This window comes from Balaenoptera acutorostrata, chromosome 14, assembly GCF_949987535.1.
Source record: "Balaenoptera acutorostrata chromosome 14, mBalAcu1.1, whole genome shotgun sequence".
NCBI classification, from domain to species: domain Eukaryota; kingdom Metazoa; phylum Chordata; class Mammalia; order Artiodactyla; family Balaenopteridae; genus Balaenoptera; species Balaenoptera acutorostrata.
This window is the reverse complement of record NC_080077.1, coordinates 27,515,619-27,535,234: the sequence shown is the minus strand read 5'-3', so window position 1 is coordinate 27,535,234 and position 19,616 is coordinate 27,515,619. Positions and strand designations below refer to the sequence as shown.

Genomic DNA, 19,616 nt, shown 5'->3' with positions numbered 1-19,616 from the left:
CAATATAAAGATGATAGAGGTATGTATATATCAATATATCGATACAAATCTCCATATGTGTGTGTACGTGTGTGTGTATGTATATTTATAATTTGTATATATAGTGTATAGATACAGTGTAAATATAGACATAGATATCTATATATGTGTATATACAGATAGACATACATATGTGTATCAGTGTATGTATATATGCTGCTTTAGTAACACTCATAATTACACAAAATTGAATATAGTATGGAAATTTTTTTCTAAAACATAATTATATATAGAAGAAAACAGGTATCAGTGTCATCTCCCATTAGTATAAAGTTTCACTATAAAGGAATATTTATGTAAAATAACCCATATTTATATTGATATGTTAGAAATTCTAAAGAGGAAAAAAAGAAATAGAAATTAATAATTGTAGAAATGGAAAATATACCAGAGATCAGTTGACGGAAAAGAAAAGATAAAAAAGTTTCTGGAAGGGTTAAGTAAAATACTCACAGTATTCTTCTGGCAAATGATTTCCTGAAAAATGAGAAAAGAGAAAAGTAAAGCAGAAGTTAAAACAAAATTAATTCAACTAATTAATTAAAATATTCTACGTAGAAAAATTTGTATTAACAATTTTATTATTTATTAATTTAGCAATTGGAAATTTAAAATGTGAACAGAAGGTGTAGAGTAAGCTTCTGCATCTAAGTTTACAGTCTGATGGAGGAGACAAGAATGCACAAAGGTACCGTCTACGGTTGAAGGAAAAAAGCATAAACACGTAGAATCCAAAACCCGAATAACCAAAAAATCATTTCCGCAGAGTATGTATGTGCAGAATTATCTTATAGCTACAATCTTTTGGGGAAGAGATTTAAACGAGTTTGCTTTCCCAAAGCACAATCTCACTTATGCCCTGGGAAGAAACCTAGCAGCATGCTTGGAATAAAGCTGGAAATAAAGGGTATTGGCTACTTGTCAGAGTGGGCAAATCTACATGTAGACAATAAGAACATCTGACAATAACTAGTCATAAATATTGTTACGTATTGTTCCATAAGAAGTGAAATGTGATAAATACACTGCAGGCAGTGTCCCTATCTTCTAGGCTGTGAGAAATAAGTGAGATCATGCAAATAACGTGGCTATACCGTGTCTGGTGTATGGAAAGTTCTCAATAAAGCTAGCTAACATATTATTATTCCTAGACTTTAAAATGACTAGAGACATGGAAGGGACAATCTAGAAGAGGCTGTGGCATAAGGGCTTCACTGAGGCTGGGGAATCATGATTTAGGAAAGAGAGATGGGACAGTGTTTTGGAAAAGATGGCATGTATGTTGCCATGGAAACAGGAAATGTAAGGCATTTGTGGAGCCTAAAGGGTGGTCCATCTGGCTAAGAAGAGGAGCCAGCTCAGGCGAGGTAAGAGAGGAGCAGAGGAGGAACGCAAGGCCCAGGGGACCACCTGTCATTCATCCCAGGATCAATATGGGGCAAAAGGGAACCTAGGAGGGCTTTGGCTTGGAGGAGCATGTAAGATTTTTGAACGTTTATGGGTAACAGATGAGGAAACAAAAATCTATAGAGGAAGGAACCGTGCAGGGTAATTGTGAGAGTCATAAAGATGTATATAAAATACTAAAAGAGACCCATCAATAACTCACAGTCTTGCTGATGAAAAAAGAACATATACACATTTATAAAGAAACATTATAAGCCTGGACGCACAGGCATGTATGCACACACATGCTACACCGAAGGAGCTATACTATAGCAAGGGCTGGGGTTTCTAAGAGAAGGATGTTCCTAGAGTTTGAGGAAGGCTGAAAAGATCATCAGAGAAGGTGGAACTCAAGAGGAGCCAAGAACAGGTCACACCTTCCAAAGGCAAAGCAGGGAGGTGGAGATCCAGGCTAGAGGACTAGGAACCACAAAGGCCCATTTAGGAAACAATAAATATCATTACTGGGGGCTAAAGAAAACAGATCATTTCGAGAAGTACAGAAGAGAGAAATAAAGGGGTACTTGAAGAAGATCTTGAATTCAATCATTGGGCTAAAACAGAAAGTTCACTTTGGCACACATTGATAATATTAGACAGTTATCTGGGGCCTTACTGAAGAAGGCCTTGAATGTCAAAATAAAGTACTTTGTTGTGTGGGCATTTGGGCATATGACAGTAAAAGTGGGTTTTTTTAGGTGAATGATATACATAAAGAAGTATCAGCACACACAAGGACATTGTTTGTAAAAGCTAAGGTTTGGAACAACACGAATGCTCTATCAACTAGAAACTGGCTGAATAAACTATGGTCCCTCCATACGATGGAATACAATGCAGCTGAACAAAGGATGAGGAAGTTCTCTACAGAGTGATATGGAAAGGTCTCCAAGATATACTGCTAAGTGCACAAAAGCAAAGGACAGAATGGTTGTTACCCTATGCTCCTATTTATGTATATAAAAGGTAGAAAAAGAAAATTCTAATTTGTGTATTTCTAAAATCTCTCTGGAAGGATATACAAGAAACTATTAACAGTGGTTGCCAATGGAGAGGGGAGCTGGCTGGCTGGGGGACAAGGATGGGAGCATGACTTTTCACTAACATATCCTTTTGCACTTATAAATTTTTGTATCAGGTGAATGCATTACCCAAGAAAGATAAATAATTAAAAGGTAAACATTGTTAAAGTTTTAAAAATATGAATTAGTGGTATTTAGTATTGGATGGGAAAAAGCATTTAGGTAGCTACTGCCAAAGCCCAGGGATGCCAAAATAAGGACTTGGACAATGGTGGTGCCCTGGGGGATGGAAATTAAGAGACAAATGAGTGATGTTGTTGAGGAAGGTTGAAAGTGGCTTTTCCCACAGTGTTTCACAGGTAGTTAATGCATCTCTCCACCCATCCATACACACACACACACACACACACACACACACGGTTCACAAAAAACATAAATAGGAAAATGTTGGATAATAGCAAAGCCAGGGACATAGCATGTGGGATTTTCCAAACTTAATTTACGGAGCATCTCTCCAGAGTAGCAAACCACACCCTTTCCTGAGATAGGCATGCCCTTCTCTTATCCCTCTAAGTAAAAAAACAACAAACAAACAAAAAAAACACACCCTTATCTTCATCCTGTACCACACAGCATGCTCTGCGTATAGCATAAGAAACCTGTTCTCTGTGAAGCAGGCCTTGACTGCCTTCAATGACACCTAACCTCCTAACAGAAACAGGTGATGTCCTTATTTTTGCCCTCATGATCCCTCATACGGACCTCTATGAAGCACTGCATATACAACATTGCAAATATTGCTTCGTACAATTCTCCTATCCTACATCATGAGTTCCCTGGATGTAAGAGCCATGTTTAGTTCATATTTGTATCCCCACTGATTGCCTAGCAGATTGCAGGGCATATAGTTGGTGCTCAATAAAAGGGTGAATACATTAATTAGTTAATGAATGTATAAAATATTGGACTATGAATTAGGATAGATATGTGTAAGTCTTGGCTCTGCTCCTGAGTGGCCACGTGCCATTTCACCTCTCTCTAATATAACACACGAAGAATTGGATTGAGTGATCGCTGGTCCCTTCCAACTCTGTATTCTATCATTTACTTTTGGCTAACGGTCTATCAGAGTCAGCACTGTCCTTGTGCCAGTGGAAGGAGAGATGTCCTCATGCCCAGCACAGGAGCTACTCTACCATGATTTCTGTTTGGTGCATCTGGCACAGAAATGGAGGTGGTGATGAAGGGAGCTGTGGTGAGGGCTGAGTGCGCTGAAGCCTCCCCTCTGCTTGGCACCATAGGAAATACCCACAGCTGCTACTGGCCTGCAGCCAACACGTTATGTCTTCCTGAAGAATTGCTCACTGAAGTAATAACCCTCTTACACGTCTTCTTTGCTTTCATTTCAGGTAATGCACGCATTATAACAAATTCTAAAACTATATTAAATCACCCCTATAGCAATCTACTGAATTCTTATGAACGCTTGCTCATGTTTTATAGAAGCCAAATGGATACAAATGGCTCTCTTGAAGGAGAGTTTACTTACAGCTTATGATGCAACCTTAAAGGAGGCATCAACTTCAAAGAAAGAAAGGTACTATTTGTGCATTTTAACTCAGGACAAATAAATAGTAAACAAGACCTCAAAAGGCATCTAACTACCGAGGTAGAATAGTGAATGTTTAATTTGTGCTAAATCCATTGAAGGAAAAAAAAGGACGAAGGGAATAAATTTAAGAGGCAACTGCAATATCTCACATCACTTCATGGAAACTTTTCCCCTAAAGTGCCTAGAAATGAAAAAAATAAAAGTCAACATAAATTCCAGTTCCTTACCAGTGAAATGTTTCTGAAGATGCGTTACCCCACTACAACTTTGTTCTTGCCTAAAGTCTTTAGGGGCTTTTGATCAGTGCACTCACTGGCTGTAAGAGAAACATCCTCAAATGTTTTTTCAATACTCCAGGACCCTTTGATAACCAACCCTGGAAGCAAGACAAATGAGACAATCTAGCCTAGGTCTCATTCCAAGGGAAGACAAAGACAACTTTTGAGAGCTATTTGGGACAATGTAACATTGAAGAGGTCATCGTAAGGATAAATAAATGGAGAGTCCCCAAAATTGGAAAGTTTCTGTGACTAACATTTAGGTAATTACAGCCAGAAGTAGGAAGTGGGAACAGCGGGTGTGAGGTTGCCAAGTCAAATGGACTCAGGGTGAAAGAAACAGAGTTAGCAACCAGGATCTGTTTCCTGAAAGAAAAGAAAGGAGCGGGCTGGGTGTTCTTGGCCAGGAAAAAAGACCATGGCTCCCTGCTGGTGACCTTCTAGGTCTCTTCTGATATATCCTTCTGTTCCAGGGGAACGTGGCGAGTTTTCTACTAAAGTTAGGAAAAAAGGAATCTTTTTTGTACTCCCCACCTCCATCCTCTTACCTGATTTCAATGCTTCAAAGCTAAATAAAGAAATATCAGATGGGCTGCTGTGAACACCACAGGCCTCACTGAGAAGGTGGGACTCATCTTTACCCTTCCACACGCTGAGCGGGCTTAGGAAGAACACTCCAACACAGGTGTCACAGAACTGGCCCATCTTTAAAGTGAGGGAACTAAGTAGACTTGTGCTTGCATGTTATGCTTACATAAAAGCTCGAGTTAAAAAAAAAAAAAATCTAACAACAACCTGGAAAATCATATTTTTAACGGACATATGAAATCTGTGGACAGACTTAGAGGGAAATGTACCTGATGACAAGTCCAAGAATATGGGGCTTGTCCTGCTCTGACACTTATTAACTGTGTGTGCCTCTAAGTCATTGCATCTCTGTGGATTTAGTTCTCATCTGTAAAGAAAGCAGCTTCTATCTGTTCAATCTGCACATAACTTGTCTATCTCATTGGGTCATTTTGAAAGACCAAATGAAATAAATTTATGAGAGACCTTTAAGTGTTTTAAAGCCATATGCAATATGAGGTATTAATACTATCAAAGCAGACAACCCCAACTCAATTCCCACCGTTATCAGATACAGAGGCATCTTGTACCTGTGTTGTTCATGATCATGGAGAAGAACACATCATGATCACGGGTAAGACATATGAGCAACTGTCAATAAAAACAACCTGTACCAAAAATCAGGTTAAATTATACCCAGGCTGGAAAGTAATCCTAAAAGAAATCCTAGACTTTCTTCTCCTCCTCTATTACTTTTGTTTCATGTTAAAAAACAATTTATCTTGGTGGGAGAACTCTACTGTAAGTAGATACATATCTTTAAACGGCTGAGATGCTGAAGAGTGACATTTTATAGGTACAGCATTTGAAAGAGCTCCTTAACACAAACTTCTTATAATGTGTTGTTATTATTATAATCAACTTCCTCTTTTTTGTCATCAGCTGTTTCTTTCAGCAATGCCTAATTGGACCATATTATTCAAGTACAAGTATTTCTCAAAAAACAAACTGTATTGTTGCAAAGTTACAATATAATGAATTTCGGCACAGTAAATTACATTTTACACATAGATTTCAGTAAAAATTTCAAGGATGCATTCTAAAAGGGCTCAAATAGGATGATGGGTTGCAGCGCCACAAAGATCAACTTCCACAGAAAGAATCAATTATTTATAATGAACAAAAGGGAACAGAATCCAGCAAGCCTTGCCCCATTTGGGTGGGAGTTAGGAGGCTTTCAGACTCACACCTTCTGTGCGCAGAGGTATTCCTTCTTGCTTTTTAAGGTATTCGAGCTCATGGGCCTGTGATGGAAGTCTCTACAAATGAAGAGAATACCTGGTGCCAACCCAGAGATAGGACGTCATCTTCCATTCACTACGTAGCATAGATCCCCTTCTCCCTTTGACAAAATGGAAATAAGATGCTAGAAACAATGGGATGGGGGAGGGGAAAGGAGGAATTAGGAAGGAAAGCAAGGGCATACTTTATCCAGTATATAGATAATTCCTTTGAAGATGTCATATTGCTAATGGACATCAAAGAAAACTGGATTTTCCAGTCTCAAGCCCTTTCCCCAGCCTCAGGGATTCAACAACTGGAAATCAACTCCTGCTAAAGAAATCATTCATCTAGTCTGTCAATTCAAGATCTTGAGAGAAAATCTTGATACAGCAGTGCTCACAGGTATTTCTTAGCTGTTCCTCCCCAAAATTGTCTCTTTTTCTTCCCCCAATTTGACATGGAATTATTATAGCTCAGGTGAAAGTTAGTCATTTCTGGAATAAGTAAAATAAAAGAACAAGACTATTTTTTTTCTCTCAACAGAAAAAAAAAAATCTTTCCATGAAATATTAAAAAGTGTATGTGATGGCTGAGTTGAACAGGGGAGATACAGAATGCCGTGGTTTACAAATCAACGGTTAGTTATCAAGTAGGCAAGACACTTATGAAAATGTCCAGCAGCAGCACTGTTATACGGGGCAGGACCAACGTTCACAAATCGTTAGACTACTTTATAGGATCATATTCTCAAATGACTTTTTTCCCTAATACTTACTGTGTACTTTGTACCACTGACTAAGTTAAGTGCTATTTTAGAGTGCTTTTTGAAAAGAATGCAGTAAAAATTCATTATTAAACTAAAGAATCATAAACCTTTGGGAAAATAACAAATTTTAATTTCATACGCAATTCAATCTAAAGCTAAACTCATCTTAGTTATTTATCTTGGTAAGGGAGATAAAACTTTAAGAAAAGGAAGCAGTGGTGTAAGAGGGAAAAAAAAGTTTTATGGGTTTAAGAACACTCCAGAATCTGAGCAAATTTGCCAAATACATGTAAAAATTTAACTTAAGTTCAAGGTATTTATAACAAAAATTACCTTGAGCTCCTCACCAATTTACTAGAAACTGGTATAATCATCAAAATTTACAACATGGGCATCACTGCCTGCTCTTTGCAAAACTATAACCATTTGCTCAGGTGGAAATGAATGATTACCAGAAAAACAGACAATGTCCAATTTCTCATATAGAAGCACTAAAGGAGATTGGGTGTCTCTGTATCTACAGATACACATCATGGGTCTAGGTACAATGGAACTGTTTGAATGAGCAACTAAGGTAGTTCTCAAGGTTCATCCACGTTGTAGCATGTGTCAGAATTTCCTTCCTTTTTAAGGCTGAATAATGTTCCATTGTAAGTGTATACCACATTTTGTTTTATCCATTCATCCACTGATGGACATTTAAGTTGCTTCCATCTTTTGGCTATTGTAAGTAATGCTGTTATGAACATGGGTGTACAAATATCTCGTGCAGGTACTATATTCAGTGAGATCGTGAAGGATTAAGCATGTAGATAGACTGCTGTAGAGAACAGTTTATGAAAGCAAATCCCATCTGGAAAGTGACTTTTCAAGCAATGGTTACAGGGACTTCCCTGGTGGCGCAGTGGATAAGAATCTGCCTGCCAATGCAGGGGACACGGGCTCGATCCCTGGTCCGGGAAGATCCCACATGCCGCAGAGCAACTAAGCCCGTGCGCCACAACTACTGAAGCCCGCACGCCTAGAGCCCATGCTCTGCAATAAGAGAAGCCACCACAACAAGAAGTCTGCACACTGCAACAAAGAGTAGCGCCTGCTCACTGCTGCAACTAGAGAAAGCCCACGTGCAGCAACAAAGACCCAACGCAGCCAAAATAAATATATAAATAAAGGATCCCTGGACCAATTAAAAAAAAAAAAAAGCAATGGTTACAGAGAAAAATACAACTAAATTTCTTGAATAAGGAATAATCTCACATAATCATTAAGCTTCAACACAAGCTGTGTCACCACTAACTGATGTATGTATCAATCTCTAGACAAACATTTATTCTGCAATGGATAAAATGGGAATAAAGCCTATCCTAGTGCAGAAAGAAAGATCCAAATGCATGTGAGGCTTTCTAACCACAGCTAGAACATTAGAAAAAAGAAACTAAAAAAATATTTTGAGATTCAAATGCCCAAAATATATGTAAATTATCCTGATGGCTACAGGAAATAACAGAGTATAACAACTTTTTCATTAAAAAAGGTTAATTATGAAATATTTCAAGTATATAAAAATATGAAACTTAATCATACACTCCTTTAGCACAGCAAAGAAAACCATCAACAAAACAAAAAGTTAACCTACTAAATGGGAGAAGATAATTGCAAATGATATACCTAATAAAGAATTAATATCCAAAATACATAAAGAACTCATACAACTCAATATTAAAAAACCCGATTAAAAAATGGGCAGAAGATCTGAATAGACATTTTTGAAAAGAAGACATACAGATAGTCAACAAGCACATGAAAAGATGCTCAACATCACTAATCATCAGGTAAATGCAAATCAAAACTACAATGAGATATCACCTCAGACCTGTCAGAATGGCTATCATCAAAAGACAACAAAGTGTTGGCAAGGATGTGGAGAAAAAGGAACCCTCATTCACCGTTGGCAGGAATGTAAATTGGTGTAGCCTCTGTGGAAACAGTATAGAGGTTCCTCAAAAGAACTACCATATGATCCAGCAATTCCACTTCTAGGTGTTTATCTGAAGAAAATGAAAACTAATTTGAAGAGATATATGCACCCCCATGTTCACTGCAGCATTATTTCCAATAGCCAAGATATAGAAACAAGATATAGAATCTAAATGTCTATCAATAGATGAACAGATAAAGAAGATGTGGTACATATGTATGTTTATATATGTACAATGGAATACTACTCAGCCCTAAAAAGAATGAAATCGTGCCATTTGCAACAACATGGATGGAGCTAGAGAATATTTATGCTGAGTGCAATAAGTCATACAGAGAAAGACAAGTACCATATGATTTCATTTATGTGCAGAATTAAAAAATAAAACAGGCAAACAAACAAGACAAAACAGAAACAGACTGATAGATACAGACAACAAACTGATGGTTGCCAGAGGGGACGGGCGTGTGAAGATGGGGAAAATAGGTAAACAGGATTAAGCGGTACAAACTTCCAGTTATAAAATAAATAAGTCATGCGGATGTAGTATACAGCATAGGGAATACAGTCAATAACACTGTAATGTACTTTGTATAGTGACAGATGGTAGCTAGACTTATGGTGATCATTACTATGTTGTACACCTGAAATTAATACAATATTGTAAGTTAATTATACTTCAATTTAAAAAATTTAAAATAAACAAAACTTATTCACACACCCATGCATATACCACCTAGTCTTAGAAATATTACACATATAGTTGAAGACTCCTGTCATCCCCTCTCAATTCTTTTCCACTCCTATCCTTCAAAGAGGTAACTATTCTTAACTTATTTATAATTCCCATACATACTTCTATCCTTTTTTTTTTAAAAATTATTTATTTATTTATTTATTTATGGCTGTGTTGGGTCTTCGTCTCTGTGCGAGGACTTTCTCTAGTTACGGCGAGCGGGGGCCACTCTTCATCGCGGTGCGCGGGCCTCTCACTATCGCGGCCTCTCTTGTTGCGGAGCACAGGCTCCAGACGCGCAGGCTCAGTAATTGTGGCTCACGGGCCCAGTTGCTCCGCGGCATGTGGGATCTTCCCAGACCAGGGCTCGAACCCGCGTCCCCTGAATTGGCAGGCGGATTCTCAACCACTGCGCCACCAGGGAAGCCCCTTCTATCCTTTTATAATATAAATGGTAAAAAAATTGTCTTGCACGTCATTACATTTTGTGTAGATGGCACCATACTGTACACAAGCTTCTATAGTTTTTTTTCCCTCAACCCTGTTTATGAGATATATTGATAGTGGTACAGAAAGCTCTAGTTAATTCATTTTAAGTGCTCTATAAGATTCCATTAAATGACTATACCAGAAAGTATTTATTCATCCTTCTGTTGATAGATATTTACCAATTCCTCTGGGGGAGAGGTTATTACAAACAACGTTAACGTAAACATTCTTGATTATATCTCCTTATGCATGCCGAAGATTTTTTTTTCACAGTATACATCTAGAGACAGAACTGCTGACTCTTGGTGATACGCTCATTTGATACTATAAGCTATTGCCAAATTGATCTTCAAAAGGTAGTGCCAACATACTCTCCCACCAGCAATGCATATGTTTCCCACTCTCCACAGCCTTGCCATTGGTATAATAAGGGCTTTTAATTGTTGGCTTTTAAGTGGTATTTCCTTGTTTTGTTTTGCATTGTTTTTATACGAAACATTATTTAATGTGAGTGGAGAGTAGCCTAGAAAAAAGAGAGGGAGCTAAACAAGGGAAAAGGGGGAAGAATCACAAGAATTAGAGCTGAGAGCTGTCGTTGTAAAGGAATTTCTGATGATAGAAGAAATGGTCCATTAAAACAACTTCCTCACTCTACACAACAGCCATTCATTTCTCCCAAGCCCTTTCTGATGACAGACGCATTCTGTGTATCGGCCCAACAACTTACTGGCCAATGGTGTCCAGACCTTCTGTCTCGTTTACCGAGAGACCCCAAGGGAAGATCTGATAATTTCTCTGATGCACGAAATAAATCAGAAAACAATTGTTCCCAGCAATTTCTTATTTTCAAGCAAATGTAAATCTCAGCATTAAGAGTCTCATTAATAGGCACATAAGAAGTTTTCATGATACTTATCTAGAGAAAATTGTGAACATTGTTATTACAATGCTAAGAAAAAAAAGAATATCTATCAATTTCCCTTTCTCAAAGTGCAGCGATGATCTTTTTTTTTGAAGAAAATTAAATATTTCTTGCTACAATAAGAGAGTACTTGTAAGTTAAAATGACTACGAATCCTATTGCAAGTACATGATTTGATTAGATTCTAAACATGCTTTCATATGAAAACTCAGACATAGATTTTAAGTACTTATATGGTTCCTAACAATTATTTTTCAGAAGCTTAAACTTAAAAAATTTTTTCCTATGATTTCTTCCTAAGAATTTGCTGCCAAAGGAAAACTGTTCTCTTCAACAAAGAGCAGTAGATGAAAATAAAACTGGTGCAGCTGTACTTTCTAGATGCCCAAAGAATCAACCTAAGTGAAGCTAGATATGTGATAAGAATAACATTCTCATTCTGTCTTTGCCCTGTGAAAATAGGGAGATGCTTCGTTCTTATTTGGTTAATCCATACATAATATATTATTTATAAATATCTCTTGTTCTGCCTTATTTCACAGCAGTTTTCCTTTCTGTTGGTAGATGGCAGGGGTAACAGTTACACATATAACTACCTGCAACAGAAATAAATTTTAAAAATTAAAAATACACACACACACACACACACACACACACACACACACACAGACTTTCCTCAGAAAGAACCCGAGGAACTTCCATTGCTCAGAGACTGAAAAAAAAACACTTTCTACCCCAGAACTTTGTCCTCTGCAACCAGATACCTATTTGGGCCAGGAACAAACTAAATAAGAAAGTGGCAAAAGCTTAGGGAATACACTCAATAACATACAGTCAATGGAAGGAGGAAGACAAAAGAAGGGATAGATGTTGCATGGAACAATTCAGGACGTATGCTTGATGGGTTTTTCTAAATGAACACACTTAGCAGGAATGTCTGATATCCTTCTAACTAAAAGTAACTGCAATCAAGTTTAGTGGTTAAGGGGAACAGGCCTTGGAATCAGGCAGACCTGGTCCCAAATTTTCCATATCACCTTTGGCAAATGATTGAATTTGTCAGAGTCTCAGTTTGCAATCTTATAATTTGGTGATAGAATATATACCCCAGGGACTTCCCTGGTGGCGCAATGGTTAAGAATCCGCCTGCCAATGCAGGGGACACAGGTTTGATCCCTGGTCCAGGAAGATCCCACATGCTGCGGAGCAACTAAGCCCGTGTGCCACAACTACTGAGCCTGCGCTCTAGAGCCCACGAGCCACAATTACTGAAGCCTGCGCGCCCAGAGCCCATGCTCTGCAACAAGAGAAGCCACCACAGTGAGAAGCCCGCGCACCACAACAAAGAGTAGCCCCTGCTCACCACAACTAGAGAAAGCCCGCATGCAGCAACAAGGACCCAACGCAGCCATAAATAAATAAATAAACAAACAAACAAACAAATAAATTTATTTTTTAAAAAAAAAGAATATATACCCCACAGGGATGTTTTAAGAATTAAATGTGAATATGTATGTAGGTAAAGCACTATGCACTAGTACCTAGCACATAGTAAGTGCTCAGTAACAAGCAGTGATTATGTACAAGATAAATGAGTATATTTTAGATAGACAAGCCTCTTTAAAGAACTGTTTTACTCAAATACCAATAACGCTTCTATACAAAGGCTGGCTGAAAGCAATTAAATAAATCAGTTTATTTGTCCCACACAAATTTCTGATAAGATTAGCTTTATCTCTTTCTCTCAAATGTAATTAAAAAAAATTTCCTTAGGAAAGGATGGCTATAAAATTAAATCTCCAGATACCAGTAGGACAAGAATAAAAATAGTGTAGTGTGAAAAATGTCCAACACAACACTGCCTGCTGAAAATAAACTTAATGCAAAGAAAATAAAATAGCAGAATACAAAGAGTAAATAAAATAATCTCTTCATCAACTGCTAAAATATGTTGCAAATAGTACCAAATCAAAATGTTTAATTAAAAATACACCATCATGAAATGTATGATACATTAATTAAAGGGGTACATCCGGGGCAAAATTAAGTAGGGATTGCTTAAAGAATTGTTCCAGGTGAAAAATAGATTTAGACGGAGTTGGGGAAAATCTCTTAGTACTATTTCAGAGTATTCTGGAAAGGGATAGCCTATCAATCCCCAGCACAATGCCTGGTATGCAGTAAAGGTATTTGCTAAATGACACTCTGCAGATTTTTTGGAGAAAGTAATATAAGCTTCAGATATTCAGATAAAAGCAAAATACTATTAAATTTTTTTTGGCTTGGATTTTGGGTTAGAGATCTTCATATTACCAATTCCTAAGCTATTAGAAGTATGGCTCTGGGTTTTAGGACTCCACGTTCCAAGGTTGGCTTTGATTTGGGAACTTGAAAGTATAGATGAGAAAAAGCCACAAAGAGGTAGATGGAAGTTTCACAAAGGAAATGAATGATATCAGGTTCAGCATGAGTTATGTGCTGAACTGTTAGATGCTTTTCAAAGAATCACACAGTGTAAGATCACTTGGCCTTGCAAAAGCATTTTAGGCAATCTTTTTGGGTGGAGGAAATACCCTCCTATCATTAAGTTCCTGTAATGGAGAGAACGCCATGAGACATGCTGAATTTTGTAGACAAATACGGTAAGTTTTCCTTCCCCTTTTCCCACTTTAATTGAAATCATATCCCAGCGAAAGAGGATGGCAATTTTTGGTGATAGAGAATTTCTACTCAGAGTACTTTCAGTAGGCAGCGTATTTCTAGCTGGAGACGGGGGTGCCCAGTGGTCACGAGTCACCCCCAATGGTGACACAGCACGAGGGCTGTCCATACCTTATGCAATCTCCTCTTCCTTCTCCAGTGTGCGTACTGACAACTTTCTATTAACCACAGTCTCCTCAACCGCAACTCCGATCGGAGCTCAGAAATCAACACTAAGTCTTTCCCCTATCTGTGTATCATCAAATTTCCACATTGAATTCCAGATAAACCTCACAATGTAATTCGTCACTGTTACATACTTATTGGACTAACAAAAAACATCCTTTCATAAACATACACTACGTGAATTTTTTTTTGGATGACGGAGAGTTATCCCTAAAACTCTGGTGCCTAGAGTAAATATTTAGTAAACAAGTGAGGTACCTTCAGTGACTGCAGAGAGTCTGAATTAGTATCACAGTAGAGGATGATGTTGTTGGCCATGCTGAAACTTTCTCTCACTCCAAGGTGGTAAAATAAAGACGGCTGCCGGAAGGCATCACTCATCTCCACCACGGCAATATCTGCAAACAGAAAACAAAGTCCTCCAAAAGATGACACCTAAGTAATGCCCAGTAAGCACTTTTCGGTTTCAGTTACTTAGTATTCAAAGAGGAAATGAGGAAATGATAGGGACTTTCCCTCTTCATTTACCACTGACTTTTTAATTAGCAGTTCTATCAGAAGTGGTTTTACAAACTGCAGCAAAGCTGCACTTTTAAAACAAGAAGGGGGTCATATAATTACTGGAAACTAAGGAGAGTCTGCAATGGTGGGAAGCAGGACTTACTCTCTCTGTTAAATCTCAACACTGAAAACAAGTTAACAGAGGTTCCAGAAGCAGATCCATGGGAAACAGAAGGAAGTCATAAATGTAAAATGAGATTTATAAAAGCAAACAGGTAAGATGATGACTCAATTCAGAGCTGTATTTTATAATAATTAATATCTAGCAAGTCCTTAGCAAGTATAATCAAGAAAAAGAGAAATCAAAGGTATAGAAATTATGACTAAGAAGGAGAATATAACCACAGATACAAGTTCTTCCAAAGCTCATAGATGACTAACACCAGGGTGGCATAAACTTGATACCAAAATTTGACAGTGTCCCAAAAATAAAATTCAGATTAGTCTCAAACTCATTTATGTATACAGACAAAAACATGAAAGAAAACTGAGCAAAATGCACCAAGCATTATACTACAAGACCACTAGATCATGGGTTTAAAATTTATTTTGGGAATGCAAGGATGGCTCAATGGAAAAAAAAATCATCAGCATTCCCAAAGATGCCCCAAGTATTGATACTTTAACTAAAATTCAAAATCCACTTCCATTTCTCATTAAAAATAACGGCAAACTGAAAATATAAGGGTACTTCTTTAAAGTGAAGAATAATATATATTTCATAACAACTGCCAACTTTGTGCTTACAGGTATTCCCAAGAAAATCAGGAAAAAGACAAGGCTGTCAACTATTCTCACTACTAGTACACTTTCTGAAAATCCTAACTAATGCAATAAGATTTCACAAAGTATGGAAACATAATTCTATAAAATAAAATACTTAATTATCATTACTTGCAGATGTTACAATTACCAACCAAAAAAACCCAGTAGAACCAATTAAACAACCACTATGAGTAATAATACAATTTAGTAAGGTGTCAAGAAGCAAAATTATGAAAACCAAGAGCTTCCTTTATAATCATAATAAGCTTCTGGAAAATGTTAATAGTTAAACAGATCCTACTCACAATTAAAATGAAAATGTTAACATACAGCAAATTTAACAGATGATGCTAACTTGTTTAAAATATGTGCAATACGTGACATATGAAAGGTTAATATCTTTATAAATTATCGCGATTGGTCAATCTAAAACAAATAAGAACATTACAATAGAAAATTAGGCTATGGACATAGGCAGGTAAAATCACAAAAGTATAACTAAAATGGTAAGTAAACATATAAAAATATTCTACATCTCACTACTAATAAATGCACATTAAAAGAATAATAAAGTGTCAAGTTTTTTCCCTAACAGGTGGCCTAAGATATTTCAAAATACCCAATGGAGATGCAAAGAAATGATACTCTTACATGCTGTGGGGAAGTGTAAACATTTTAGGAGACTTGAGTCCTTAAAATTATGCACACTCTTTGACTCAATAATTCCATTCCTAAGAATTCATCCTGTGAAAATTCCTATACATGTGGCAGATTTACTTGTAAGTATATCCACTGAAATATTATTTTTGCAGTAACAATGGAAAATGCCTAAATATCCATCAGTAGAAAAACGGTGACACACACACACACACACACACACACACACACACACACTGATAAATTCAATTAATGGCACATTATACAGCCACTGAAAACTATATTATAGGAGAACATTTAATATTGGGGTAAATTCAAGTTATATTAAGGAAAAATATTAAAATATATACATTATAATGTATAGCATACACATTAAAATATAATGTATACATTATAATGAATAGATTATTATATATATTCTATGCGTATATATGCACATGAATAAAAGTTTTGGAAAGTTGTATACCAAAGTGTACACTGTGATAATAGCTGTGTGATGGAATTATGAATTACCTTTTCCTCTTTATACTTTCTACGTCTTTCACAATTTCTATTATGAACATTGATTACTTTTGTAATTTAGGAACCCACCAGAATACACAAAGAACATCGAAGCCCCGTGTGACTGAATGTAAAACCAAAGTGCAGCACTTTTATAAAAGGGACACAGACCCTCGAGAGGCTGTTTGAGACAGTCGGCCTTATCTAATGAATGTGAAATTAGAGTCTGCATTCTGTGAAGGAGAAATAAATCAGATCAAATGGAGGCTAAAGACCTAGAAGATTGAGTGAGGTTATAAAAGGGGAGGACAGGTCACAGGAGCTTCAAAAGATGTTTTCAAGGCTAACCATGACTTCAGGGCTCTTTAATACAAATGGAGAGCTTTCTTTTGGGGTCCTTACCATTTACACATCAAAAATCAACACCCGAACAAACTGAGTCACTGCATCCCACCCACACGCCCCATCTGCCTCCTGCGCCCACACGGCTTGCTCCTCCCACAGATGCCAGCCACTCACAGTCAGCGACGCCGCTTTAAAATCAAGAGAAGGCATACAATGAGGCTGAGAGAAACCAAATAAAACAGCTGTCGATGAAAAATAAATGAGAGATATACAAAGAAAAATGCTAAGTTAAAGTAGTGACAAGAGGGGGGAAATGGGTTCTTTCCAGAGAACTGACTCGTGGAATTTGTTGCTAAAACAAAATACAAACGCTGCAGAAGGCTTTCAGATGAAGAGAGAAATGAGACATTTAAAATAAATGGTAAAAGCAAACTAAGGTGTATTCACTAGATCTAAACATCTAAACAGGAACAGACCCATTTGGGGATGCAATATAGAACATTAAAAATGCTTAATTGTATAGTAATTTTAAAATACCATAATACCATATGATAACTCAGAAGAAGACAGGCATTTTTCCTACCTCAAATTCAGATAAGTGATTTGTTCTAATGTATTTGTATTTTTTTCTTAATTTTTTCTTAATTTCCATAGAGGAAAACTTACTCTGTCATCTGCTTTGTAAAGTTCAAAGCAAGTGCCCATTTTTTTATTGTTGAGTTTGTTTTCTTACTGTGAGTTTTGTGTGTTTTTATATCATCTGGATATGTTTCCTTTGTCAGATATGTGACTTACAAATACTTTCTCCCAGTTTGTGACTTACCTCTTCATTCTGTTAAGTGTCTTTAGGAGAGCAGAAGTTTTTAACTTTAAGCCCAATTTATCAAAATTTTTTTCTATTGTGGATTGTGCTTTAGGTGTGGTATCTCAAAAAAATCTTTGCCTAACCCAAGGCACAAAAGTTTTCTCCTTTGTTTTCTCCTGAAAGTTTTATAGCTTTTACATTTTACATTTAAGTTTATGATCCATTTTGATTTTCTCTTCCAAAAAGTTTTGGATTTTCTATTCCATTCCATTGATCTATGTGTCTACCTTTTGCCAATACAGATGTTCCTCAACTTACAATGGGGTTATGTCCAGATAAACCCACAGTAAGTTGAAAGTACTGTAAATTGAAATACATTTAATACACTTAAACTACCAAACATCATAGCTTAGCCTAGCCTACCTTCAATGTGCTCAGAACACTTACATTAGCCTATAGTTGGGCAAAATCATCTAGCACAAAGCCTATTTTATAATAAAGGGCTGAATATCTCATATAATTTATTGAATAGTGTACTGAAAGTGAAAACAGAATGGTTGTAAGCGTATCGGTTGTTTCACCTCCTGATTGCCTGGCTGACTGGGAGCTTCAGCTCGCTGTCACTACCCAGCATCACAACAGAGGACTGTACCACTAGCCCGGGAAAAGATCAAAATTCAAAATTTTGAATTATGGTTTCTACTGAATGGGTATCATTTTTGCACCACCATAAAGTCCAAATATCGTAAATTGAACTGTTGTAAGTTGGGGACCGTGTGTGCTATGTACACTGTTTTGTCTACTGTAGCTTTATGGTAGGTACTGGAATCAGGCAGTGTGAGTCCTCCAACTCTTCTGTTTTCAAAATTGTTGTAGCTATTTTAGTTCTTCAATTTGCTTTCCTGTATAAATTTTAGAATCAATTGGTAGCTGAGAGCTATCCGTTGATAGCTGCAAAAACTTCTCCCAGAATTTTGACTAGGATTATGATGACTATAGATCATTTCAGGGAGAACTGACATCTTAACAATATTGAGTCTTTCAGTGCATGAATATGGCATATCTCTCCACTTATTTAGGTCTTCCTTGATTACTTTGTCCATCAGTATTTTGTAATTTTCAACATATAGTTCCTACACATATTTTGTTAAATTTATACCTGTTCCATTTTGGGGGTGCTATTGTAGATGGTACTCTTTTTAAAATTGCAAATCCCAATTGTTCATTGTTAGTACATAAAAATGGTTGATTTTTGTATATTGACCTTGTATCCTGAAGCTTTACTAAACTCACTTATTAGTTCAAGAAGCTTTTTTTTTTTTTTTGGTACATGCTTTGTGATTTTCTACATGGACAATCATATCATCTGTAACTAGAAATGGTTTTCTTTCTTCCTTTCCAATCTGTATGTCTTTCGTGGTTTTTGTTTTCTGGTTGGTTGTTTGGTTTTACCTTGTTATACTGGCTAGGACTTCTAGTTACACAGCATTTTTTTACACAATAATATTTCATTATCTAACTAAAGAAAATATTATCTTATTATGGCTACCTTCTGACTCTGATGCATATCTTCTCAAAAGTAATAAAATAAACAGGTGAAAATTTTTTTCCTTGTGAAATCATCCTAAGACACGCTAAAAATGCATAAGATGATGTAATTAAAACAAACTAAATAAATGCCTGATACTCCACCATTTTTGAAACCCACTTATATGGGGTACAGTTTACCCACTTTATTTTATAAACATGTATTTAGTAATTACACGTGTCAGACATTCTGTGCTTTTCAAATATTAAATCACTTAATCTTCGTAATACCCCTTTTGTGGTAGGTAATGTTATTATCTCAGGACACTGAGGTAGAGAATGTATAAGTAGTCAGCCCAAAATCAGTCTGAAAGTGGTAGCACCAGGATTCAAACCCAGGCAATCTGGCTGGAGAATCCATGCCCTTAAT

The 19,616-nt window shown here is 36.7% G+C and overlaps 1 protein-coding gene across 3 annotated transcripts in view; it reads right to left on the bottom strand.

The window, feature by feature from the left end:
- MAP3K5 (mitogen-activated protein kinase kinase kinase 5) overlaps positions 1-19,616 on the bottom strand; it is a 221,842-nt gene that overhangs the window by 140,958 nt on the left and 61,268 nt on the right. For 2 of the 3 annotated variants that reach the window (XM_007190926.3, XM_028168712.2), the window contains exons 2-3: positions 14,284-14,423; positions 493-516 (exon numbers count right to left, since the gene is read on the bottom strand). In XM_007190926.3, the coding sequence (XP_007190988.2) occupies positions 493-516; positions 14,284-14,423 (164 nt within the window). The remainder of the gene's footprint in view (positions 1-492; positions 517-14,283; positions 14,424-19,616) is intronic. The other variant, XM_007190925.3, reaches the window with a different exon arrangement.